Raw genomic sequence first — 27,102 nt, 5'->3', positions numbered from 1 at the left:
CGCAGAATAGATATATAAGACAGATTCACATAAATGTAAGACCTGGCTTATATCCTGTTGGTCCAGATTGTACTGTTCCAGGGTTTAAGGATTTAAAACATGGATTCAGGGTTGGTTTTGTAAAGCATAACCTCTCTCAGACTGCAGTTGTAAGCCGTTTCTGGGTCCTTGGACACACTCTATCCTTCACCACCCTCTTAGAGTCTAAGTCCTGGTCCTGTTAAACCTCATCAAGAACTATCAAAACACTCTAGTTCCTGTTCCCCCTCTCTCTCGCTGCTCTCATCCTGCAGGAATGCCGTTTCTCTTCCTCATTACATATCAACCAGATTCAGGCTGGTGAGTCTTTCCTGAGCAAAGTGTAATTCCTCTAACTTCTTCTTTTTGCTACATCCTTTCTTTTTTTCAAGGGTGACGGCGTCTAAATACATGCATAATGAATGCATCTCTCATTAGAATGATTGTCAGAGGAAAAACATTGCTTGGCTCACGGCAGGGTTTTCTGGGATTCTAAAATTACGTTTTCTCCTCGTTTTTTTCCCTCCCTCCTTTATTTATCAAAGGCTTTCCACAATCAGCCCTCATCGCGACTGGGACGGCTGTGGGAAACAGATGTTTACTGATTAAGCAGGCGTACCGTGCCAAAGCGGCTGTATTACGGCCCATTCAAAGTGTAGAAAGGACAGGAGAAAAAAAAAAGTTTAAAGAAATAAAAAAGGAAGGAAAAAAAAGAAAGGCTGACGAAACGCAGACACTCACGGGCAGCCCCCTCTTCTGCCGCTGCTTCAACCATAATACGGTTTGATTGTTGAAATTGTTCTTCGGGGGCGAATTTTCTCATTTTTTTTCCTCTTTTTTTTTACGCTTTTAATGTGTTGGTTATCCCTGCCAAGTTGCTTTTACTCCCAATCAGCGTTTACACAAACACTCACTCCAAGCTCGAGCTGAAAGAGACGAGGAGAGGAATGATGGGTGAAAAGGAGAAGAGGAAACTCAGAATAATCTGAATGCTACTGGCAAGACCGGCAAACCTGTTTATACCACCACATTCGACCGTTTCGTTTCAACTGCGGCCAAAATGTAATAGAAATATGTGACCAGCATTGGAGCCAACTGTCCGCTCTCACCCTCGGCTGCCACTTTATGTGGCTATAAACACGGGATCCATTTCTCTCCATGTGAGAATACCTCATCAGACTCCTCATCCAAATACCTTTCCAGCAATCCGTTTTGGAGAATTAGTGGAATTAGCCACATAAATCACTTTAGACATTAATAACAATGCACTTGGCAATCATTTATTTCTCTCATAGCTCTATTTTACAATTTACAAACTAGATAAAAAAGACCATAAATAAATGACGTTTCATGTACCTAAATTCATCAAATAAAAAATGGAAGAGAGGGAAACCGATGACACAATTGTGCACAACCTTAAACCTAAAATGTCTAGATCATCTGGGCAAAAATGTGAATTGTTAGTGTTCTTTCGGAATAAACTACATTAGGAGACTTGGCACGGTACATTCTATTGAATTTCTCTCCTCTCACATTCATTGCATATTCCAAAGAGGTCCTAAACAGGTAAGGAGGGAATATCGAAAGATGAAACAGGAAGAAAGCAAAGTCAAAAGCATTTCATACGAGAATGCGTCACATTAACAAGAAGTCTCTCAGATTGGAAGGATGGATGTGGTTGACGTGAAACAGAGCACACTTGAAATGTTACGTTTTTTTTCCCTTTTTTATAAACATTTCTGTAATAAGTTTATTTTAGGTACAAATAACGTGCCTCTTCTTGCAGTCCGCATTCAGACCATTCGAATTAGCATTGAAATAGTTTCATTTGAGTCAAAGGACCCAAATAAATGTGGCGTGTTTTTTAGTTACAATCTCCAGCATTGGTAAGAAGCGAAGAACAGCAGTGACTTAGTGTATGTATATAGCAAACAAATCCAGTATGTCGGTCTCCAGAGAGCAGCCACAAAGTTCTGCAGTCTTAGCACACATCATGTGCTCTTGTCCTTTGTGTATGCGCCTCAAAACAAACCGTCATCCTTCAAAGAAAACAGCAACACGCTGCAGTGAGAACGGAGAGTTTTTCCTGTCAAGAGTGAGACCAAATGAAAATGTTCATTATATCGCTCATCGAATCTCTGAGGAGACAACCGAAGGGCCCTAAACCGCTCCTCGGGTTGTTTGTCATGTTTTCAGTCTCCAGTCGTGGAAGCGTTCAGCATTTGCTGAAAATCATGGGAACTGAAGTCCTTTGTCCCGGTGTCAAGTAAATGTAGTTATTGAAACCGCAATGGATGCAAGGATATCGCTGCGGAGCAGATGTGTGAAGGTGACTCTGGAGCGAGAGAGAGAGAGAGAGAGAGAAATAGAAAATGATTATGATTCAGGGATTCAAAGCGCGTCCTGTAAACAGACCAGAACACACAAACGCAGCATTAATTGGAGTAATCCACAGAGTATGGAAACTGAAATTGCTCTGTTTGCTCTGTTGCTGGGGAGTCTGGGAAAAACACATTTTACATCGTTGGCGCTGTTTTCATTTTGAGCTCATCCCATCAAACAGCACCAATATATATATCCCTTGTGTCCATCGGTACTGGTTCTAATCCCAACTAATGAGCGGATAAATAACTGTAGGGGATAGAGAGGAAGTAGAGCAGATCCCATAAACATTGGGTAGAACTTGTTACTTTGTGCTTACCTTAGCTCAGCTCTGATGGAACTTCCAGTAAGGGAGACATGTGTTGATTTCACGGCCCGCCGAAGGTCTCCGGAGACAGAGAGGCGAGGAGAGAGAGGGCATGGATTGAACAGGGAAAAACCGTGGAGACCGAGGTGGAGAGAGAAAGATGTAAACTGAGGGCCGATTTTTCTATTCCAACCCAGGCCAAGCAGAGCGGTGTGGAGAATTGCGGAGTGGAGACAGATATTCCATTCTGAGGGTGGGGAGACCTGGAGACCTTCCAGAACTGGTCTTCCATTGTGGATGTTTGGAAGATGAATGCCTCTGTGAAATCCCCGGAAAAAAGCGGTAAAGAGTGCATATAATCTCTATCTCCGACGTCTCCATTTTGTGTGTTAAATTCCCGCCAGGTGCCGCTGACTCAAGTAACCATGAAATGGCAAAAATCCAGTACTATTTATACATTTACTTACAGGCACATACATACAAAAAAATCAAATTAATGAACAGAGAAACTTCTTCGTAGTCTCACTGAAATTAAAAGTTTCCTACAATCATATCCAGAGCATCAATACAGCGCGGGACGATCCTCTTGACTCGGCTGCGGGGATGGCATTATTGAAAGAAAAGTGCTGTATCGTTCCTCTGAAATGGTTTTCTGTTTTATTTTTTCCCCCAAAATTTAATTTAAAGTGCATGGATGAGGTAAATGGATTTTCTTAGAACCAAAATAAAAAAAGAAGTCCAAAAGTATGTTTCGAGTTTGTGTGTTCTGATCCCATGGGTTCAGACAGGAACCATCCTGTCTTGCATTTGTTGCATCTGGGACAGCATTCCTTGTGCACTGTTGAGGATCTTATCCTGATGTGCGGCAGAGGAGATCCCTATCCTGGCCATGTCTCTGTTCCAATGAAAAACAAGACAGAGCAGATGAGAACATGTTTAATTTTCTCTCAGCAAACTTTTTTTTTTGTCCCTCTCCTAATTTGCTTTTAACATGAAATCTAAGAACTTGATCCTGGCTGAACATTTGAATGCCAAAGTAGAAGTTCTCAATGCTTCGTTGGCATCTACAGGAGTTTTGCACGGACATGTGACTACTGAACCCATACGTCAGGACCGTGTATCCCTGAGCGCTGATTTAAGAGTTGGGTTTCTTTCCCTTGTATTAGTCAAAAGTATGCCCGAAGCCAACATACACACATCACACATCTCCTAACACCTTAATAGTGCCCATTATTTGGTCACGTGACTCACTCTTGTGTCATGTGGACCACAGCCTCTGGGGTGGTGTAGCCAGCAGCAGTGAAGTTGTCTCTGTAACGTTCCATGTTGATGGCCTGCAGCCAATCGGCAACTGATCCCAGGGTAGATGTGAATTCTGGGCTGCTGGGCTCCAGGAGGGTGGTGTTGGGTCTAGAAAAGGAGAAAAGACTTAGTTAGGAGCCCCAAGAGCTTGGGCTGGCTATGTGTTGCCCACTTTGAACAACGTATGAAAGAACTATAAAAGACTTTATTGCTGTGAGCATCACTTCATTGGAAAACGTTTATATAACACTGCCAGTCATGCGTTTAACATGCACTTATGTGCCACAGCTGAAAACACATTTACAGCAATGTAATCACTGGAGACTGGACCCAAGAACTTGGCCTATATGAGAAGCGGCATGCCCATTCAAACTGAGCAAAGATTTTGAGCCAAGTGGATTTTAAAATGAAATTATTATTGTAATGAAATAACACTAATAACAATAATAATAATTGGATGCAACTTCCAAAAAAAAAAAATTATACATAGACATTTTACATCAAACTTTAAATATTTAAACCAGATACTCTCTCAAAAAAAGATTGACATATTTTTGTATTTAATAACAAATGCAACTTATATTATTTAAAAAAATATATATATTTTTTTTGGAGGCTGTATTACAAAAAAAAAAAAAAAATATGCAAAGCACTGAAACCCTATTGTAACTGTAAGGATTTTTTAAAATTATTATAAATACAACTCTTTGGCTTATGTGACAGAGATTTTATTTATTACCTGGCTATCTCTCCTCCCTTCCTTTTCAGGCTGTTGGGGTTGCGGATAAGTTTGTCCAGCATGTTGACAATTTGGCTGAACTTTGGCCTTTCAGCGCGCTCTTTCTGCCAACAATCCAGCATCAACTGGTGCAAAGAAACTGGACAGTCCATGGGTGGAGGCAGCCTATAGCCTTCCTCAATTGCCTTTATCACCTGAGACAGAGAAGGATCCAAATGGGAAGTTAAACACAACAGCGGAACATTTAAACATTTAAGCTCTGAATCAACCTCGTCCATTACTTATAAAACACTTACATCCTGGTTACTCATGTCCCAGTATGGCCGCTCTCCGTATGACATCACTTCCCACATGACGATGCCGTAACTCCACACGTCGGAGGCGGAGGTGAACTTTCTGTATGTAATGGCTTCAGGGGCGGTCCAGCGAATAGGAATCTTGCCTCCCTGTGATTGATAGGTTCCTGTTATTTCCTTTCAAAAGAAATAGCAAACACGTGCATCGAGGTTAATCACACACACGCATGCACACACACACACACATGCTTTGCACTCAATATTGGGGTTAGTTTGCTCATTTCTATACTACTTGAAAAGTTACAACACTTCCTGTAAGAACAACCACATACATGCGGGTTAAATGTTGAAGATAATGGGTTAAAAAGCTTGTGTTAGGGCTGCAAACACAAGTACAAACAAATGAGTTTCAAACGTAGGTGTCAGACTTACCCTGGTAGTGTAAGCAGCATCTGGGTCTTCCTCCAAAACTCGAGACATGCCAAAGTCGGACACTTTGCACACCAGATTACTGTTCACCAGGATGTTTCGTGCCGCCAGGTCACGATGGACGTAGCTCATGTCAGACAGATACTTCATTCCTGAAGCGATACCACGCAGGATGCCCACCAGCTGAATTACTGTAAACCGCCCATCGTTCTTCTATGGAAGGAATAACATTCATAGTTAAAAGATGTTTAAGCCAATACAGTACTTAACAACTGCCGGGTCAAAATGATGTGCTTGAAAAAACTCACAAACAAAACCCACCCTGAGAAAAGCATCAAGGGATCCGTTCTCCATGTATTCAGTGATTATCATAACTGGCTTACCTGCGCAGAGAAATAAAAAAAAAGATTTGAATAAATGAACATTTTATCATTTTATAGCATGTAAGTGAAAAGTGACAGTAAAGAGATTTATAAATAATCACAGTTTCCACTCAAATATTAAGCACCACAGCTGTTCTCACCATTGATAATAAGAGCACCATATTATGTGGCATTATGTGACACTGAAGACTGGAGTAATGACGCTGAAAATTCAGCTTTGCCATAATAATTACGTTTCAAAATATATTAAAATAGAAAACTAAATAATTTTTTTATCAAATAAATGCAGCCTTGTGAGCATAAGAGACTTATTTAAAAAACATTTACCGACCCAAAACTTTTGAACGGTAGTGTATGTCTATGTTAAATCTTTGGATGCATTTAATTAGCTTAATCTTAATCTTCACTTGAGTTTCCAAGTTGGAAATCTGATTTCTGTTCAGAAAGCAACATTAAAGCCAGCGGATCCTTTGTAGCTACATAATAGCACCTGATTGGATGCAGTTTGCCCTACTCAGAACCAATCAGAGCTGGTAAATCTGGGTACTAAACCAATTATCTGCTTAAATCACCTGTCTTCAAGAACAAAAACAGTCAAATAGTGATTCAAAACTCAAAGTAGATCAAAATGCAAAATTTTCTATTTTGTTTGTAGTCGTATGCACTCAAGGCACACATCAGCACATTTGAATGCCACTTCCCAATCAAGCCATAAAGTGTTAGTTTGCAAGCCCCTCCTTCCTCACACTCCCTCCCCCTCTTCGCTCCTGTTTGCGAGTGGGATTTCTGTGTGGGTTTGTTTACTGAATGCAGCCGTTGCTGGAGGCTATCAGGACTGGATTCCCACATTACCTGCCAGTCAGTACAGAGACAAGGCAATGCTATGGCAACGCAAGGCCCTCTCATGGAGCCAAAAGGATGGAGTGCAGTGGCTTCACAATAGAGGACAATGGCACACGCACACACACCTACACAGAGCCGCTCACAGACGCATACACACGCACACACTTCACCTCAGAGGAATCATTGCAGTGTTCTAGTGGTGCCTTCATTATGCAAATACAATTTTGCATTTAATGCCAGCGCATAAAAGACTGCGCCCACCAAGCCCGTCTGTGAAAGCTTTCTACAGAGACGGCTGGCATCATGTTTCTCTCCCGCTCTCAGAGGCTTAGGGGCATTTTGTCTTTATTTATTTAGGACAATTTCTACATCATTAGTAATTTATTTAACAGGTTTAATTGGCCCAGTTGGAGGCGTAGGCTACCAGAGAGGGCAGCCATAGTCTGTTTGTAATAACAGTTTTCCTGAAGACACTACTTCTGCCATGCTAAGGATTATGGGAGAATGGCTGATAATAATAAACAGCACTCTAACGCTTCACACTAAGCTGGCTCTGCAACACCAGCCCTGTTATAGGAAAAGTTCTGATCACATTGTACAGTATCATGCATTTTCATCTCAAACCATCCTAAAAAATATTTTAAAAATGAATTAAATTAAATTAAATTAAATTAGGTCAAGTTAATGTACTTGCTAAGTAAACAAACTTAATGAAAATGGCACTTGGCTCTTGTAACCAAGAGTTGAGTGTAACAATTTCCCCCATTTATTTTTCCGCGAGTGGTTTCTCTCCTGGTCCTTGTAATGTCTCTGTCTTGCTCTCTGTTTCACTTCTGTTCTCTTTCTCTGTGTGTAACCCATCTGTTGGCATTGTCTTCACTAATACATCAGAGAGGATGGGGATTTGCCAGGGCTGTCTGGAGAAAAGATGTGACTCAGTGGGATTGTGGGATTGTTACATGTCTGCAGAAGCCCCTGCATATGAATGCAGCTCTCTTCCATGCAGTCTACCAAAACAAACTAAAAAAAATCTACATCTTTGTGTTTCTCTAGAGCTCTCGAACTGCCAGACAGCACAAGAGCCATCAGCGTGAGAAGACACTAAGGGTGTTCTTCAGTCCAGCTGTCAAATGCAAAGCCATCAAATGCAAATCACAGCTCCATACACACGAACACACACACACACACACACACACACACACACACACACACACACACACACACACACACACACACACACACACACACACACACACACACACACACACACACACACACACACACACACACACACACACACACACACACACACACCAGGTCCTCAGCATATTTGTTACGCACAGTGAGGGCCGGCCACAACTACACTCTAGAGGTTTCTTAAACACACATATGAGAGAGAGTCAACTTTCAATCAATAATGAGTTATTAAAAGGTTTGATGTCAGGTCTGCCAGTCAGCCAAGATTCCATTCTGGTAGTGGGAAGGGTGCATTACAAAAGACAGGGTTGATTTATCATCAAATCGGGGAACAGGGAGTGCGTCATTCCTTCAGCATGGTGCCAAAAGGCATTTAAGATGCTAACAGGAGGCAGGCATCACCAGTAAAAAAGTTTGAAGCAAAGTGGACCAATTCTCAGGCAAAGGCTTTAGATGGCTAAAACTCAAAGAAAAAGTCGAAAACCTAAAGAAATTAAAACCATCAGCTCTACAGCAGAGCTTCGATGGGTGGCCAAATAAGCTGACAACACAGCAAACAATAATTTTCTTAACAAGCATTTTTGTCTCTTTTTTTCTGTAAAAATATGTAAACATCTCTTTCGCCCTTGTGAGAAGCACAATTGCAAAAGATTTTTTTTTTCATTATTTTTTACATTATAGTTTTTTTTTTGCAAAGTATAAATCTAACAGAATTTAAGGAGGTTCATGCTTAAAACAAGAAAAAGATTGAATTTAATTTAAGAAAAATTTAAATATATTCTTTAAAAAACTTTAGAAGATCATCATGCATTACTTTGTAAAAAGACTTTTCATGAAAGATGGCTGTAGGCAGAGAAGCACAGCTTGAATCAACAAGGTCACGATTTGCAAAAGATATGCAAAACCAGAACAAATCTGTCTGAAAGGATGTGGTCAAAGTAAATGAGTAGCTTGTTCACATTTTAAACACTCAAAGGACTCACATTTAGTGACGACTCCCTCCAGTCGGATGATGTTGGGGTGGTCAAACTGGCCCATGATGCTGGCCTCACTCAGAAAGTCCCGCCTTTGCTTGTCAGTGTATCCTGCTTTGAGGGTTTTTATGGCCACACAGATCTCACGCTTTCCAGGCATTTTGAGACGCCCACTGCACACCTCCCCGAATTCTCCTTTAAACGGAAAAACCAGGCTTGAATCAAAAATGTAAGCGGTACATAATGACCCATGAGATATCTCTGGAACGGTGGGCTAACATTTCACTTTAACAGTCTAGCTACACTCAGTCTGAGACACACGGAAAGGAAAACAGCAGGTCGTTTGCTCACCAATGCCGATGACCTTTTCAATCTTGATGCAGGAGGCGTCAATTTCTTTAGCGAATTCACGGACTGCTTGGTTGGGGTCCTCGTAGGTGAAGGGGTCCACATAGATCCGGACCCCTGTGGAGAAACGAATAGAGGTGCCTACATGTTAGGAGGTTGAAAGAAGAGGAGGGGAGGATAGCTGGCAGACAGAAAACATGATGAATATACAACATCTGTTTTCTATTTTCCTCCTTCTCTTGTTGGCTTCTGTCTGTCCTCCACCACACTGAGAACATACAAACCTTCTCTTCTCCTATACAACCAACAAGCATTTGAATGAAAGCGACTAGATAAGATCAAGCAACACGGATAGCATTAGCAACAAGCATGTTGCCCATAACCTGATAGCTTAGCTTCGTGAAGACTTTCAGAGATGAATGGAGAGTGAATCACATCGAGGCCTGTGTCAATAATGCAGAAAGAGGTAATTTCCAAATCAGGCAACTTATGATCAATGCGGCGAATCTCGTGTTCACGAACTTGAATGAATGAGGTGAAATCCTTGTGGGGAATGAATTCCTCTTGCTAAATTCCCGATTGCACGATTCCTTGTGAGATAATGCGGTTTGCCTGCTGAATTTAGCCATTTAATTAGCTCCTGAGAAACGCCATAGCTGCTGATAATACTGAAGGAGCTTATATATGTATACAGTGATAGGCGTCGTATTCCTATAGGTAGACGTGGATCAGCTGATGCGAGCTTAACTAACGTGACCTGCCAGAACTGACGCTACGCTTAATGTTTGTGTTTGTTTATGTGGCCACTGCATTACCTGGATGTAAATGTCTCTCCTCATCAGAATCCTGTTTGGCTTTGCTGTATTTGCTTCTCCTGTTAACATACAGAGATGAGAGAGATTTTAATCCACAGAAGAAGAAAAAAACAATCACAAATCTCATTGGTTTCTTTCAAACAGGAATTAATTCTTTGAGATTGAACAATGTCAGAAACTGTGCTCAGATTTTTTTAGATAGCAGAAGTGAGCAATGTGAAAGTCAGCGAGGGAAATTAACTTAATATTTTTGCATAACTTATTTGACTTTTGATTATTTTTACAACACCTCCTAAAGCGGGCTGTTGACCTTCAGAGGTTGGTGATGAATGTTTTAGTTATTATTAAAACAAATAATAAAAAACAGTGGTTCTGCATATAAGTTATCAAACACTTTAATGGGAATATATCTGAGATTTTCAGATACTAAGGCACTTTAGGATAAAAATCTGAGATTTATAACAAGAAACATAACCCAGCTCTCTAAGTCTCCTGATATATGAAACAATCACTTATATGAAATAAAAGAAAATTCTCAGAGAAATCACCTGAAACATTTGTTTAAGAATTACACACAGACATGGTGGACCAGTCAATGTAGTAGGTGAAACTTTTGACCTCAAACCTTTTCCATAAAAGTTGGGCTGTAAATATCTGTAAAGCCAATGAGGCTGCACAAAGTGAGAGGGAGAGACTACATCATCAAAGCAGAAAGAAGGTCTGTTCACGAACCAACTCCACTGGCCTCTCATCTAAAAATCATTTAGAGATTGGCAGATAAAGAGCAAACAGCAATGAGGTAGAGAGAATGACAGATGAGTAAACACAAACTCATCAAGTGGCCAAAATGGCAACAAAATTCCATTTAAAACCATCCCACCCCCTCTTCTAAAACATCACTCTCAGCCTGTCCACAATGACATAAAGGATCTAGAATGTGCCACCTTCAAAGTTACCATTTCACCCAATCACCTGCTGACCCCTTAGGGTCAACCGCTGACCCCTCTACATGGGAGCAGGGGGCAGAACAGAGGCAATGGAACAGATAACAACCCCGCCCAGGACATTGCCAAATCCAAGACTCCCTGCTGGGGATGGGGTCACCTGCCTGTATATAGAAAGGGGGGCTCATTCAGGAATGCACAACTGCTGTTATTGTTTTTCTAGTGCGTTCTGGCGCTGACAAAGAATCCCAAGGTTTGGGGCTACTGAAGGAAGAAAAGGTTAGAGGGAGGGAGAGGGGCATATCCACAGGTAGAACAGGAGGAAAGGGCCAGGCTTTAATGCTTGAGTGCTCCGCAGAAGCTAGAAATAGCTCTGCCTGCAGGGGGCCATGGCTTCGTTGGAGGAGGCCCTGCCATCAGCGCGAGCAGCCAGTACACGTTTATTTTAGGAACAAGGAGATTATCAGGTGAGCTATCCAAGTACAGAAGCAATAAACGTCACAGCTTTGTGCGAAGCTGTAACCCCCCTTCTTCACCTCCACGATCGAGCGGTTGGTTTCCCCTCGAGGTAGAGAGGAGCAGGCCAAAGGTGAGAGCTACTCGTGAGGTGTAGGCTTATCTCCCACTGATGGGCTCCACTGAGGAAGTGCTTAATGGCTGCTTGGCCAAAACAAAAGCCCCATTCATTAGCTCAAATTGTTAGTTTCACCCTGAATGAGGGTGATGGCTCTCTTTCGGGTACTTTGAGGATGCGAAGATAATTATCTCGGCTGATAATGATACGATGTCAACCACTGCAAGAATAGACGCTCTAACCTCGGTCTTGGGAAACTCAGATCGGACACAAAAGGAGGAGGCCTTCAGAAAGGGAAACGTAGCTGATGATAACCATGATGGATTAAGAGCGTAGCTGGCTGAGAGTTTGGCAAGAAAAAGTTGTTTAATTAAGGTAAAGCAAACATGACATTTCGCCTGTGGGAGTATGACAGTTGCTCTGATTGAGTACGGTACGCACATATGCCGTCCTGCCGCGCGTCTCAGCTCCCTTGGGAATGGTACGTGTTCCCTACGGATTCCGACACACATGGCACATAGACCCGTAGCAGCACAGTGGAGACTAATCAGGCAGAGCTGCCAAAGGCCTGTCACAATACCACTAGCTACACCACAGGAAAAAATAAAGAGCGAAAATGCGGGAAAGAGAAGGTGGAAGAGCCGTGAGAACCAGACTGATGGACAGGTAGAGAGAGGGGAAGACAGCAGGAGAACAACAGATAGAAAGTCTGATTCAGGATGACAGACAGGGTGAGGGAGAGGTGATGGAGACGCCCACAGGGACGGGGAGAGATGGAGGAATGCTTCCTGTTTCAGACAGTATCTGTGAGACGACTGACACCCAGTTGGGACGGGTGGCTTACCTGCGGCTGATGATGAAGACTCCGATGAAGATGAGTAACAGAATCACGCTGCCAATCACAGACACCAACAGCACGGTGGAGTTAGCACCATCTCCGATGATGGGAGAGGGAACTAAGAGAAAAAAACAATATTAAAGTTCATCTCAAATGTATAATTCTCATTTAAAGTGTCAGATTGAATTTGTCAGCCTAGTTTCATCAGGGAGGAACAAATCTTGTTTCTTTTAAGCTGCTGAAACAACCTAGTATCAAAGCTCGAAAACATTCCAGTCGTTACAGAGTTTGCTTTAAAGTGCTTTTAAAAATACCAGGGACTTTGTAGTGAGCAAACAAAGAAACTATCGTAAAGAAAAGGAAAACATACACATAGGCTATAATTATGTTACTTTAGAGAAATAGTTTCCGGATGAATGGGTGATCCACCCTAAAATTCAACATGAGTCTCTAATTGTGGAAACAAAGACTTGCTATTGTCGGCTCGGTAACATGCACATGGAAACCTACCTGAGTTGGTCATGAACTCGAAGGGGGCACTGAAGTCTCCGTAGCCAGCGGCAGTACGGGCACGCACATGAAATACATAGGAGGTGAGTGGGCTCAGGCCTTTGATCTCGGCACTTCGGGATGTGGTCTTCATTATGCGATAGCTGCGCTCATTTTGATCCTGATTGGATGAGAGAAAAAGGAAACAACAGTTGAACCAACTTGTGGGATTGGTCATTAGGACTGTTTTATTTGAAATCAAACTCTGATAAAACAAAACGGAAGAGGGATTTGTCTAAGGTCTGATACAGAAACTACAGCCAGGCTTTTGTAGGGAAAACCGCAGCCTTGTTGTACAAAAACAAGGCTGCCATCTTTGTTTTCACTCGCTCCCTTGGGTGTAACCTGAATTTGCTTGTTCAAAATTCCCCCGTTTCATCACTACATCCAAACCACTTAAACAATGTCGAGTTTGAACCAAAACAAGCAAAGGAACTAAGTTTAATTATTTTTTTTCAATGTCCCCTAATGTTTGGCTTATAATTGTTGGATCACGAAACAATAACCTTTGTGTCTTGGTCTTATGTGTGTGTCAGAGTGTGTTTGCAATGGAAAACATCAGCGTGTAAGGGAAAGGAATCTGACCACTGCTGCAATCTGTAATCAGTCAGCCAGAGGAAGACACAGCAGGAGCAGAGAGAGGAGAACACTGTTATCCTCTCTCTATCCCAACGGCCCACATGCTCCACCCTAGATCTGTCTATCCACCCCATGCTGTTCTGACCCGCCGGTTCACCAGACTCCTGCTGCGAGTGTGAGTGAGTCTGGTCTGGTCTGGTCTTGAACTAAAATGCAGCTCTCTGGTTTTGATGTACAGTACCTGACATCATACTGCTCATGTAAAGGACTTAAATGAAGGCTTCACGTTGATTGCTACACCTTAAACTGTGGTTTCAAAGCAGCATATTTCCCATTTGTTGTCCCTGACATGTGATGTCACAAGGCCTAATCCTGAACTACATTTCCAAAAGTACACCCCTAATCGCATGCTGTCAAGATGAGCAACCAGCCAAAAAGACCATCTTAAACCACCATGGATTGCAAAATTAACCAGCATTGTTTTTTTTCTGGCGAAGCTGGTTGACCAAGATTTCTAGTCATGAAGCCTCATTGGGCTGTACACCAACATCCAGAACACAACATATGCTGTTGACCACATATGCTAGTCTTTTCAACAAGGAAGATCTCATCAGGGCTAAATTTTGGAAACTACTTTCACATGAATCATCTCACCTTCTCGTAGTACTTGACCTCGTACTCAAGAATGACTCCGTTGGGTCTCTCGGGTTGTTGCCATGCCAAAGACACAGCGTGTCTAGTGATGTCCTTGGCCTGGATGGTGGTAACTGGAGAGGGAGCTGGAATAAAAGAAAATCACAAAGAGAAAAAGCTTAGTATTTCTAGGAGCACCGACCACCAAGCTGTTTCAGAGAAACATAAACATAATAGTGCCATAGAGCAATGAAAAGGTATGAGATTGGAGATATTTATGCTGTCAAACTGAGAAAACCAGAAAAACAACTAAACGCTGGAAGCTACACAGGTTAGCATCTGACACTGTAGTGATTACAGCTTCGCAACTCCCAGAAAAAGGTTGAATCACCAAAGTGATGCACCCATTATATCATAATCATTACGGATCCACTCTGAGAATCGGGCGAGTGCTTCTGATTCTTTTCCTCCTCTCATAATTCCACTTTGCTACTACAGAAGGTCCATTGATGTAGTCATCTAGGGAGCACATGCTTATCTGTAATCTTTAGGGTTTTATCAATGACACTCAACAGTTGCCAAAGGGGAATTTAAGCCAGATCCTGAGACGATTCTGGCCTAGTTTCTCAGCACAGATGAAAATTATAATCAGAAACAGATCCATGTTTAATATGTATCTTCTATTAACTTGATTTTTACATTTCCTGTCGAAAATCAGAAAAACATGCTGCTATACAGTTCTCAGTGGGTGCAAGAGAAATGTTAAAGGGTTACTAGGGTAATACTGATATAGCCCTTAGCAAGCACCAGCAGAGAAAAGCAGATCTGGCTTCAGTGCTGTAGGGCAATATCTGCTGAGAACCCCGATATACGGGGTCATAAAAGCTAAGAACAGACAGTCAAGAGTGAAGGTCTGTTTGAAGAGTGTTCTGTACAGGTGTCATGGCTATTACAATCAGAGTTCACCAAGACAATGATGGTGAGAAAGACACTTGGAAGACCCCACTCCTGGGGGCCCTACACACACAGTCCCAAAAGCCAGACAAAAAGGCACTTTCTGTCTCACGCTTTCTCAAGAACCCGAAATTAAACACCTTGTAAAAGTTAACAGTCCACTCAACGCAAACAAATGTGAACAGCCAACATATGCACATATGTGCAATTTGACCCGACACGCGGTTTAATGCCATAAAAATCCATTCTGACAGACACAGGCAATAAGTAATTAGAAATTTCTCTGTGGTGATATAAGACAGAACACTTTCACAGACGAGAAGCTGATTACGGAGTTGATGACTATGTTCAGTGTTAGACTGTGGTGACAAATTCAACACATTAGCTTGTGACCAGATCACATGATGACATCATCCTGGTATTTAATTAAATCATAATAGTGGGAATATCATATTTATCAATAATTTTTTAACATAAACCACACACTTACCCGCTTGGTTAGTGGTAACCGTCACAGACACCGCCTGTTCCGGTCCAGGACTCTGTTTGGAGACCCCATTGACGGCCCATATCTCAAAGGTGTAGTTAGTGTGAGCTTGCAGGTCGTTTATGGACACCCGAGTGGTGCGTAGGCCCAGCTGCTGAGGGGAAAAATGGATGCCATTGCCGCAAGGCTGACAGCGTTGGCCGTCCGAGCTGCACCGCTTGCATATGACATTATAAGCAAGGTCCTGCCTGCCACCGGAGGATGCTGGAGTCGTCCACTCCAGATTCACGGAGGTCTCATTCACATTGGAAATAAGGTGCTGAGGAGCAGATGGGGGCTCTATGAAAAGACAATTTTGGAAAAATAAACAGTAAAAAGATTCTATGACAAAATATGCACATGATTTGCAGTGATATCTGAAAGTTTTGGAACAAACAAAACAGGATTATGACTTTGGCAAGAATTGATCTCAAAATACACCCTTGGCAAGGGAATCTTCAATGGAAAGCAAATACACACCCGCACACACACACACCTTTTTATTGCCACTGCAGGCAGATGACGGATACAAGTCTGTTTGTGTGCTTGTGTGTATTGGCGCTGTTTTTCTCTGTGGTGTTTTCGTAAACCAGGCGCTGCTGAATTTAAAGATAATTACATTTATGGCAAACCAGCACCACAGGCGACGCAGTGCTAGCTGCGCAAAAAGGAAATACTCTAAACCCGCGAGAAAGAGAGAGAGAGAGAGAGAGAGAGAGAGAGAGAGAGAGAGAGAGAGAGAGAGAGAGAGAGAGAGAGAATGATTACATCTCCATAATTGAGCAACTTGCTGATAGGGATCTCATAAATGCTAGTTTGGTCACCCTCGCTGCCATCTCTGGTACAGCAAAGCAATGACGTTCTTGTCATAAATATGGTTCTCTAAATCAGCAGTCTCAGGTTGACATTCTCATAAAATCTACTCTGAGGAACTTTTTATTGCTCAGGAGTTGCTCTTGTATTGCTCAATTGAGTCCTCAGGTATGTACAGTATATTCAAGTATTAGAGGTTTCTCCTAAAATTCCTGAGGAGAAATAAACATAGAAAGAAGTGTGACAATTGTCAACATACATTATAGAGCTTTTCAAAAATTATAATTTCGTTAAGATAAAACTGGATGAGATATGTTTGAGTTCAGATTGAAATTTCAAGACTTCGGTAGCTTGACAACTTTGAGCAAAGTTTGAGACACTGTTGAGTTCTCTTTTGAAACTCCAGAGGATTTGAGATTGTTAAGGTCTTCATTAACATGACACAATCCGAAAAGCTAGAGATAACAACCTTATTTTTCAACCTGGAAGTAAGCAAATTTCTGTAAATCTGTGAGACTACATAAAAAAATCAAGATAACAAATACCAGTTTGCAGTTTCAAGCAGCATAACATACTTTTTTTGTACAACTAAAATAACTGGTAGTGGATGACACCAAAAGCCTTGTACATTAGAATTACAAATGGCTGCACTTGCCTGTTGTTAAAAATAAGGTGGATTGGCATTAAAGGGGTGGTAAAACACGATTTCACTTTTCTAACTTTAGTTAGTGTGTAATGTTGCTGTTTGAGCATAAACAACATCTGCAAAGTTACAACGTTCAAAGTTTAAAGCAAAGGGAGATATTTGCTTTTAAAGAAATAAATTTCTAAGAACTACAGAAACGGCTGATAGGGACTACACGACATTCCTGTGGGCTTGCTGACATCACTAAGCCCAATATTTACATAAACCCCTCCTCTGGGAACACAATACATAACGGGGGCAGGGCCATTTTATGTTGCTTTGAAAAAGAGTTGTTGTGGTAGTAGCGAATCACAACACACTGGGCCAGCTAACCAATCTGAGCCCATTGCGTATTTTTTAGGGCGGGGCTTCATAGAACCAGGAAATCATCCGACCGTTTTTACAAGGAGGGACAGAGCAGTGTAGAATAATGGTTAAATATGTGAAAAATAATGTGATATTTTAAAAACGAAGCATGAACACATATTACAGTGCACCCCACAAACACAATCAAGCCTTCGAAAAAAGGTGTTTTACCACCCCTTTAAATATAACGTCTCATTTTAATTTCATTGCTCTCAAAGAAAAACAATTGAAATATTAAAGCTAAAGTATGTCTAAAGTATGCCTGCTTGTCCGGCCAGTGGGAGATGAGCCCACTGGCTGGACAAGCAGGCAGTCCCGCCTCCAACTCGCACCACTGGTTAAGCCAAAGTTGGCATATTTAGCTCGGATAGACAAGACTACTTTAACCAGAAAGAAAGAATAACTCCCTTCACTCTTTAAAAGATCTCGTTTGAGATTTTTCATTCCTGTGGGTGGTCTCGCGTACCACACATTCAACATTAAACTCAGAGAAGTGAGTAAGAGGACAAACATTCAAACAGGATGTGTCTCATTATCCCTCCTCAAGATCTCCCCATATGGCAAAAGCCATTTTCAAATATCTCCATATCCTCCAAATCAGTTAAACACTTCAAACACATATCTGACACAGGTCTGGATTAGATTGAATTCCTCCTGGCTGAGCTTTAAGTGTAAATGGTCTTTAAACTCTGTTTAACCTGCATTAAGTATGTGGCTGGTGTACCCACCCGGCAGACTGGGGTGAACCGGGCGCGCTCCCACGGTGCCTCAGTGCCACGCGCTCCGTGATTGACAGGAGCTGATTAAGCCGACTGGCTTCGCTGCATTTTAATACGATAAGGTGAGAGAGAGTCTCAGCTCGGCAAGCGTAATGGGGTCGTTTCTCTCGCACCTCTTCGCTGTCTGTCTCCCCAATTTCTCGCATTTCTCTTTATTCCCTCCCTTGCTACCTAGCGCCTTTTTATCTCGTTTTTTGAATGCGCCTTTTAGTGCATTGGCTGTTGAGTATGTGACGGCTGCTTCTGGGTGAACGACAGACGGTGATATGAAAGAGAGATCCAATTAGAGAGAGGCTAGAGAAAGGAGATAGAAGCGAGAAAGACAATCCGATACGTAAAATGGACGCCCGATAGGTGCATGAGAGCCCTCCCCCCCCAACCTGCCGCCCCTGATCATTCAGATCTGGAAAACCTATTAAATCTGACACCATGAACACATCTGGCCTGGGTGCCTCTCTGCCCCTTTCCCACAGATCTTTAAAATATTTATTACATAACGCTTTTTAGATCACCCCAGCCTAAGCGTGTGTGTCTGCAAAAACAAGAGTGATTCGTATGTGAGAAAGAGTGTGTCATAAACGATTTGACGTGTGTTCGGTATTTTTTTATGATTAACCCTGTCGTCTTGGCTCAAAGCTGTGCCATGTCAACTGTCCTGGTCTCTATTTAACAAGCAGAACACTGTTATCAAGTCTATGACTCACCTCAAGGTCTGACAAACATATCTATCTTTACTCATCATGACAGGGCTCCTCCCAACTCACTGCTACACACATTTTCAGTCTGTCACAAAACTTTTTGATAAGACAATGCAGGAATAAAAGACGCAAAATAACATCTGCTGCAATTAAACGTCCAATAATTTGTCACTGTCAAGCACTTTTTTTTGTCCTTAACTTTGGTAAGCAGCCTTTAGGAAACAGCTCCAATGGTGTGTGAAGTGAACAGCTGCAGTCTGATACATGTCCAGGCGATGCTGGTTCTCCTGAGTGATATGTGCTTCCTCAGTTCAAAAACCCTGACCTGGTCTAATGATTGCTCATGTCCAGGGCGGTTTGTTTACGTCTGTGTTTTGACTATAAGCATAATCTGGTTCATGTTACAGTTTATTCTGACCAAGAACAGCACACTTAGACCGGAAGAGACCATAACTGAAAAGTAAAATTACCCTGTGACTTTAAAATGTGGGTAATGAAATGAAGTGTCTTTAAAAAATTTTAACTTTCTACTAGGTATTTCAAACTAACTCAAACTTAGCATGTTTTCATGTTTTAAAATTTCAAAATTATTCAGATTAAAAAAATTACTTGTTTTTATGTCATTAGTCCAACTGAAATTGCCGGATTGTTGCGAAGCCGGAATAACAGAACCAAATATTTCTCGGATTTGTGCACCATGTCTAGAGACTACCGTTCAGAAGTTTGGGGTTAGTATACTTTTTTTTTTTTTTTTTGGAAATAAATTAATATTTTTATTCAGCAAGGATGCCCTAAATTGATTAAGTAGTAAATTGATAGTAAATCAATAATCAAAAATGACAGTAAATATGAAAATGTATAAAGTTACATAAGATTTCTATTTCAAATAAACGCTGTTTATTTTCATTACATGTTGCAATATATTAAATAATAAATGCTAATATGTTAAAATAGAAAACATTTACTGTATTTATAATTCGTGCAAGTCAGTTGTTTTCGCTGAATTTTTGTTCAAATAATGCATAAGAGTCAAAGAGACTTTTTCCAAAAACATTTAAAAATCTTACCAACCCCAAACTTTTTGAAAAGTAGTGTAAATTGGACTACAATTGGCAATGAATGCCAGCCTGAAAGACAGAAGTGATGCACGATGTGCATATTAATCCATGGAGTCAGTGTGAACCCAAATCAAAGTAAATGCACTTACGTGTGCAGGGCATAGAGGCAGGGTCCGTCTCGGACCTGAAAAAGCCTTTGTCACAGGCACAGGAAGTGGATCCCTCTCTCACAGAGTAACTGTGCAGGGGACACTTGAAGCAGCTGTCGTCTGTAGCCAGCGCTCTGTAGTAACCGATCTTGCAGGCTGCAAAGAGAAAGAAAGAGGGAGAAATTTGAGACGTTAATGATCATAAACTATTCAACATATCCTGCTATAGTAGCTCATAGTTTTGTGATAAAAAACCGTAGTCTTTAACCTCCAGCAATCATAAAGACACTCTGTCTGTGTATGTTTATGTCAGGCCTGTGAAAGACACTGTAAGGGAGTGGTGTGGAATGTCTGAATGACAGACAGCAGTGCACGGCTTTATGACACTCTAATGAAGAGAGGAAGTGATACCAGAGGAATGCACTGTCATTAATCCTAACACCCAAGCCAAGCCCTCTCTCTCTCTCTCTCTCTCTCTCTCTCACTCTCAGCATTTGTTCCTAGCTCTGTTTTCTCTTTCAATCTCTATTTTCAAGTTTGTCCGCTTTCTTTTATTTCTCGTCCATCTCCCTCCAGCTTTATTATTTTCTTCCTTTGTTTGTTTGCCTTTCTACTTCCTTCTTTTTTTTCTGTTGCTCCTAATATGCCACACACACACACACACACACACACACACAAACACACACACACAGCATAATTTCCTATTTATGGTGACAGAGACAAAGGAATGCTTTGAGGTCTTATATTGATTTTTTTCCCTCTACAAAGCCATCGATACCCGCAGAAGTACAGATAGCATATGAACAAGAATAAAGCCGCACTACTTATGACATTTATCTAAGAGTTTATTGATCTGTAGATAGTGTGCAGATGTGTTTCCCTAAAAGGCCCTATCAATGTAAACGCTCTGTACAGAATATCACAAATCATAATATAATGCCTTTAGCGATAATCATACATGCTCTTAGCAAAGCATTATGGGAAAGAAACACAAAGCTTTTATATGGCAAATAGGACAAACAAGCTTTCGTGTGTCGAGAGGATGGGCAAGTCAAAATGGGCTTTGTGTGCCATTCACTTACATTCATATGAATGCGAACAAATGTGAATATTATTTGCCTTTCACTGGGTACAAAAGTTTGTGCTTGGTGAACTCTGACCTGCAAGTTGGCAATGCATATAATATGTTAGACCAACAAGGGATATAGACATCAATGATTGGCCTCTTGGGTGAAAATCAAACATGGGTAAACTCATTTTGGTGGTTTTGCATCAATATTAGAAACTTAAAACTTAAAAAAAAAAGTAAAGTGTAAAAAAAAAAAAAAAAACCCTGAACCAGTACCAATATATCATGAATCATACTGTGATGGAACGTGACATCTTCCGGTTTCCTAAATTTGTTAATTTTTTTTAAATCTAGTGTGACTACCCTTTACAAGGCTTCCAACCAGCCATGTAGCCCCGCCCACAGTGAAATATCACTAGTGCAAGTATAACTGTATATTAAGGGCCAGATTTACAAAACAGGGCAAATCAGCGTGAGAGCGCAATTCCATAAAAGCGCTGATGGGAGTGGAAAGTTCTCTGTGTGATCTACTGACGACGCGCAAATTAACGACGCAGCCGGATCATTTCCACAGTGACCAACGCAATCTACCAAGAACAGCACAAATTAGCGTTGGGTCGCAAACAAGCAGAGCAGCTGATAATCAGGTGCAGGGGGTTCTACTAACAACACAGGCACAAAATGGGTTAAGACGTGCTTTTTGAGGGGCGTTAAATAATGGCACAAATACCAGTAAATTGACTAGCGAAAACCTAAGTAAATCACCTTGCATGATACATTAAAATACTCTCCTCTTAAGGTCTGCACTGGCGCTGGCGCAAGCTGTTAGTAAATCTGGCCCTAAATGTGAAAAACATACTGATTGCTCTGATATTGTTGCATCACATAGTATTTCCGCTTCAAGTGAGGACAGAAAAGTTCTCTGCTTTTGACTGACAAGATGCAGGAGGTCAAGACCAACAGTACTTCAAACAAGTGTCCCTCATCACTCTCTGCCTCATTCTCTCTTATTTTCTCTCTTTGCTGGCCAATTCTTTTAATCTCACATAAGTGTCAGGAACCCCGGGGCTGCATTAGTGCTTGCCCTCGGGAATCACCACCTTCCACTCTCCTCCATTTCTCCGTTTTATCTCTCTCTCCATCACAGACTACCCAGGGGCCAATCACTCGCAATCAGCCGCAACAGCAAGTTTGATCAGAGAGAGTTAACGTACATCTTCTGAGAGGAGATTAACACAGTTTTGTCATCTTCTAAACAGGGTCCATAAAACAACAGTAGGGGGTTGAGGGATAGAAAGATAGGACGAGCTCAGGGAGAAGAGATGCGGACCTGGGTCGCGACCTCCACTGGACCGAGGGCTTTGTTGCCGTGCATTGGAGGGGAAGGATGGGAATTAGAGCTAGAAGCTTCATCTGATCAGCTTTGGTTCATCTTAACACCAGATGAAGGACAGAGTTAATTGAAGAGGATTCTTGGGAAGCTTAACACCACGGTATGGGGTGTGATTGGGAGACCAGAAGACCTTGAGTGCAGGAGCTTCGGTCTTGTTTATAAGCGAATGCACTCATTGACTTGTAGCACTTTTCTCAAGCACTTAGGATATCTAACACCCTCCACCTGCTTAAGAGCCTGAGTGTTTTCTCAGTCCCAGACCCTTACAGAGGATGACCAGCTGTCCTCTCCCTTCCTAAGTCCTCCATCCTAGATCCCTCATGAGACCCCTAACAGATCCTGGTTTCCATTCCACACACAACTCGCGTCCCCCCAACAGGTCTGACCTTTCCACTCTCTCTCCATGAAGCCTATGACCAATGGGCTGGACAATAGCAGGACAATCACAGTCTCATTGTCCACTCTGGTGGACGATTGAAGAGATGAGCTTACTGCCTTTGACATAATAGGGTCGTAATTACCAGCCCATGCCCTAATATTCAGGGTCAGCGCTCTCGTCCTGCCGTCCACTGCAGGGACAATGTCCATCTCAATGAAGGCACCATCTCAGACTGAATGCTTTCTATAGTCTTTAGACCTTAAAACAGTCACCTGTTGTCTTCCACAGAAAGACAAAACGCAGGGTGGAGTTGAGGACAAAAGCGGATAAGGCATTGTGTTGGGAAGCGAATGAATCATGGAATTCTGCAAGGTATGTGTGGTGGTTTATGAGTATTGAAAGATTTTCCAAACGGAACAAAATACTTCATTTAGATGCATGTAATCCGAGGACGTTCGGTTAGACACGTAAAGAGGTCTGATACTTGTGTCAATAAAGACATTGGTGGTTTCTATTCAGATGATCGCAAATAAATAAATAGTGGACAAAGAGGTAAAACTGCAGGAAAAATAAATAGTAATGTGAGGAGAAGTGGAAAAAAAAAAACGAGAGAGGGGGACAGGAAAATGAGAGTGAATGGAGCTTCAGCACTGGGTGGTCTTCAGAGTGTGTGTGTCCTCTCAGAAATTCAAAACTGACTTAACTCTGCCAGGTTATATTTCTAACACAAGTGAAGTGTGACTCTCTCCGTCTCTGTCTCTCTCTGTTTCTGCCCTTTTTTTCTCCACCACATCCTGCTCCTCGGAGTAATAAAAAAAAATTATAAAATAAAAAGTCATAACAATTATAAAAACAACAAAATTACGCAAAAAAAAAAAAAGAAAATAGCAGTTTACGTGTCAGTCTTGAAGGTTTTTGTACATTTTGAAACATTTATTTCCATCATTCTATGCATGTTTCTATCCAGCATTTTTATGCATTATCACATAATCACATAAAAACATATGTTGTGAAGACAAAGAAAAAAGAAAGTCTCTTTTGCACACACACACACACACACACACACACACACACACACACACACACACACACACACACAGAGAGAGAGAGAGAGAGAGAGAGAGAGAGAGAGAGAGAGAGAGAGAGAGAGAGAGAGAGAGAGAGAGAGAGAGAGAGAGAGAGAGAGAGAGAGAGAGAGAGAGAGAGAGAGAGAGACTTCCCGAAGGCAGAGAAAGTGAAGTCAAGACCTGAGCTAATGGCTAACATATTTATGACACTTTTATGATGCCGGCTTATCTCTGAAGCCGCTGCTCAGAAGGATCAACAGCGGCTAATCCACATCACATATGCACACTCACTCACATTATATCATGAGTTGCCAGGTTCAAGTTGGAAAATCAGAGTCATTTTATGACATTTATCTAGTTCATGGTATATAATGCAGTTCCTTGCCCCTTTTGTCACTTAACAGGCTTATGTTATTTGCAATAGAAATATATACACACACATATTGCCTGTTAAATATATAGTTAAATAATATCTATATTATCTTCTATTTAGTATTTACACACTTATTTGTCATTACTATATGCTTTCTAAATTATATTAAAACATTACCACCACAACAGTCAATACTCGGTTGACCACTCGTTTATACCTGACCAAAATTCCCCAAGTTATACTTTTTTTGAACTTTTCAAACACTGCTTTCACTCTTATCTGATGCAATTAGTGAACAAACTCCATCGCACACCTGCAAGTGATAGGTGCGTAGGATAATAAGACCAAACAGGTAGGTCGTTTCAACAGATAAGGAACTCCCGCACACTATTGTTACTTGCAATTTAAAATTAATATTTATTAACACACAACGTTTCGGTGGAAACGAGCGAAACGTTGTGTGTTAATAAATATTAATTTTAAATTGCAAGTAACGATAGTGTGCGGGAGTTCCTTATCTGTTGAAACTCTTATCTGATGCAACATCTGAATGAACAGAAAAAGAAATACAGCGAAAACCAGACATGAAAAAGAGAGATGATTATCATCTCTGCCCTCCAGCACGAACACACCAATTCCCTCATTGATCGGTTCCCACCTTCTTCTGCTTATTAATTACATCTGCAGTGACTGATGCCTTGATCCTCTCACTGCATGCAAACATTCCTCATCGCTGTACTGTGCGTGTGCAAGATGATGCTGTGATTGATGTGGCTCTAACCCCTGAGAAGCTTGTTTGTCAGCAAGGGGCCAAGGGCCCTACTGGCTTTAATCTATATATATTCGCCTAGGTTTTATTTATCGCTCTTCTGTCTGCCTCTGCTTCTTCGTACCCTTCTCCTGCCCTCTCTCGCTCTCTGATCCCCCCCGAACCTGTCAAAAGTTTCCTGAAACTTTTCTAAAGACAGTCCCAAGGTCTTACCAAAGTAAGGTACGGTGGTACAGCTAGAGGCGAATGCACACAAATGACGTGTGTTAACCTTTATGTGCGAGAGCTCCGCTCTGAGGTAAATTATTACGTGGCCATCTGCTGAACAGAAGTGTGTGTGTGTTGCTGTATTTTATATAAGGAGCTACGTAACGCGTTGAAGGAAAAGAAAGAAGGGGGCAAAGAAGCATAGACAACAACTCCAGGGTAGGTCTTTCTGAATCATATCAAGATCCCAGCTAGAGGTTCAGATCTTATAGACAGGAACTCCACCTATACACTACACACACACACACACACACACACACACACGGCATTTCAGGAAGTTCTTGATGAAGGGTTGGCTCAGGCAGGTGACAAGAAAACACTCTTTTCTCCTCTAAGTCTGCTGTGGGGGTAGGGACGGTGCAGCAGCAGGGATATGGAGGTGAAGTCTCTCTGAAATGCAGCTCATTGTCTTGTCTACTGTCCTCTGAGGGGAGCGGGCAGCTGAGAGAGGCAGGGGGCCAAACATCTCACATTCCTAACAATTCCTGCATAGCAAACAAGGAGGAGCTGCCTTGTGTATGCAGAGGGGAGGTTCACCCGAATGATGCAAATTCAATCAATATTATGCACTCTCATGTGGCTAAAAACATGTAGGGTTAGATATCTACAAATCTAACTATATTTGACTATCTACAAATTATAGTCAAATAAGAATGTGCTTTATGCTAATTTTTATATAGTGCTTTTCTGCATACTCAGATAGCTTTACATATGAAAGGGGGAATATCCTCAACCACCACCAATATGCAGCATCCACCAGGATGATGCGACAGCAGCCATATTGTGCCAGAATGCCCACCACACACCAGCTTATTGGTGGAGAGAGAGTGATGAAGCCAATCAGTATATATAAGGATGATTAGGAGGCCATGATGGACAGAGGCCAATGGGAAAATTTGGCCAGGATGCTACTCTTTTTCGAAGGACATCCTGGGATTTTTAATGACCACAGAGAGTCAGGACCTCGATTTAACATCTCATCAGACGGACGGTGCTCTTTGACGGTATAGTGTCCCCATCACTTTACTAGAGCGTTAGGACCCAGACAGACCACAAGGTGAGCACCCCTTATTGGCCTCACTAACACCTCTTCCAGCAGCAACCTAGTTTTCCCAGTAGGTCTGCCGTCCAGGTACTGACCAGGCTTAACCCTGCTTAGCTTCAGTGGGCAACTACACTTGGGCTACAGGGTGATATGGCTGCTACATGGTTCTCAGTGGTACTTCCAAAAATACCATGGAGCTAATATACTAAAAGTCTAAAATCCTGTGGTAATACCATGGTATTTCTTGGAATTTGTCTGTAAGAGCATTTGTCTCACTCCCTTGTTCTCCCTTTATCGATTTCTTTTTTTTCTCTCTGTCTTTTTCCACTATTCACTCATGGTCATAATTGCCTCACTCCATAGGGCGCAGAATCATTGTCCCCTCATTGCAAAGCCAACATTTTTCCCCCTTACTGCAAATACTCTGGCCTGCAATTGCTTTTCTGGCACCCCATAAACCACCCCTCTCAACCCTGTCTGTCTCTTTCCACATATCTCACAGGCAGGATTACTCTTACAATCATTAGCAAATAGCACTCGCTTCAAGCAGGCTTGGCAGTGG

At 41.7% G+C, this 27,102-nt stretch overlaps 1 protein-coding gene across 2 annotated transcripts in view; it reads right to left on the bottom strand.

The window, feature by feature from the left end:
* Positions 1-1,276: 1,276 nt before the first annotated feature.
* Positions 1,277-27,102, bottom strand: part of epha4a (eph receptor A4a) — a 39,025-nt gene continuing 13,199 nt past the window's right edge. Inside the window, exons 4-18 of one of the 2 annotated variants that reach the window (XM_081374798.1) lie at positions 20,179-20,334; positions 15,595-15,930; positions 14,172-14,296; positions 12,900-13,059; positions 12,396-12,507; positions 10,034-10,092; positions 9,222-9,335; positions 8,880-9,065; positions 5,795-5,856; positions 5,477-5,686; positions 5,045-5,221; positions 4,749-4,942; positions 3,959-4,117; positions 2,720-3,602; positions 1,277-2,353 (exon numbers count right to left, since the gene is read on the bottom strand). In XM_081374798.1, coding sequence (XP_081230924.1) covers positions 3,488-3,602; positions 3,959-4,117; positions 4,749-4,942; positions 5,045-5,221; positions 5,477-5,686; positions 5,795-5,856; positions 8,880-9,065; positions 9,222-9,335; positions 10,034-10,092; positions 12,396-12,507; positions 12,900-13,059; positions 14,172-14,296; positions 15,595-15,930; positions 20,179-20,334 — 2,165 coding nt within the window. In that variant the 3' untranslated portion in view covers positions 1,277-2,353; positions 2,720-3,487. The remainder of the gene's footprint in view (positions 2,354-2,719; positions 3,603-3,958; positions 4,118-4,748; positions 4,943-5,044; positions 5,222-5,476; positions 5,687-5,794; positions 5,857-8,879; positions 9,066-9,221; positions 9,336-10,033; positions 10,093-12,395; positions 12,508-12,899; positions 13,060-14,171; positions 14,297-15,594; positions 15,931-20,178; positions 20,335-27,102) is intronic. The other variant, XM_081374799.1, reaches the window with a different exon arrangement.

Source organism: Scardinius erythrophthalmus (assembly GCF_964197995.2).
Source record: "Scardinius erythrophthalmus genome assembly, chromosome: 9".
Taxonomy (NCBI): domain Eukaryota; kingdom Metazoa; phylum Chordata; class Actinopteri; order Cypriniformes; family Leuciscidae; genus Scardinius; species Scardinius erythrophthalmus.
Note: the sequence above shows the minus strand (reverse complement) of the source record. Positions and strands in the feature narration are given on the sequence as shown.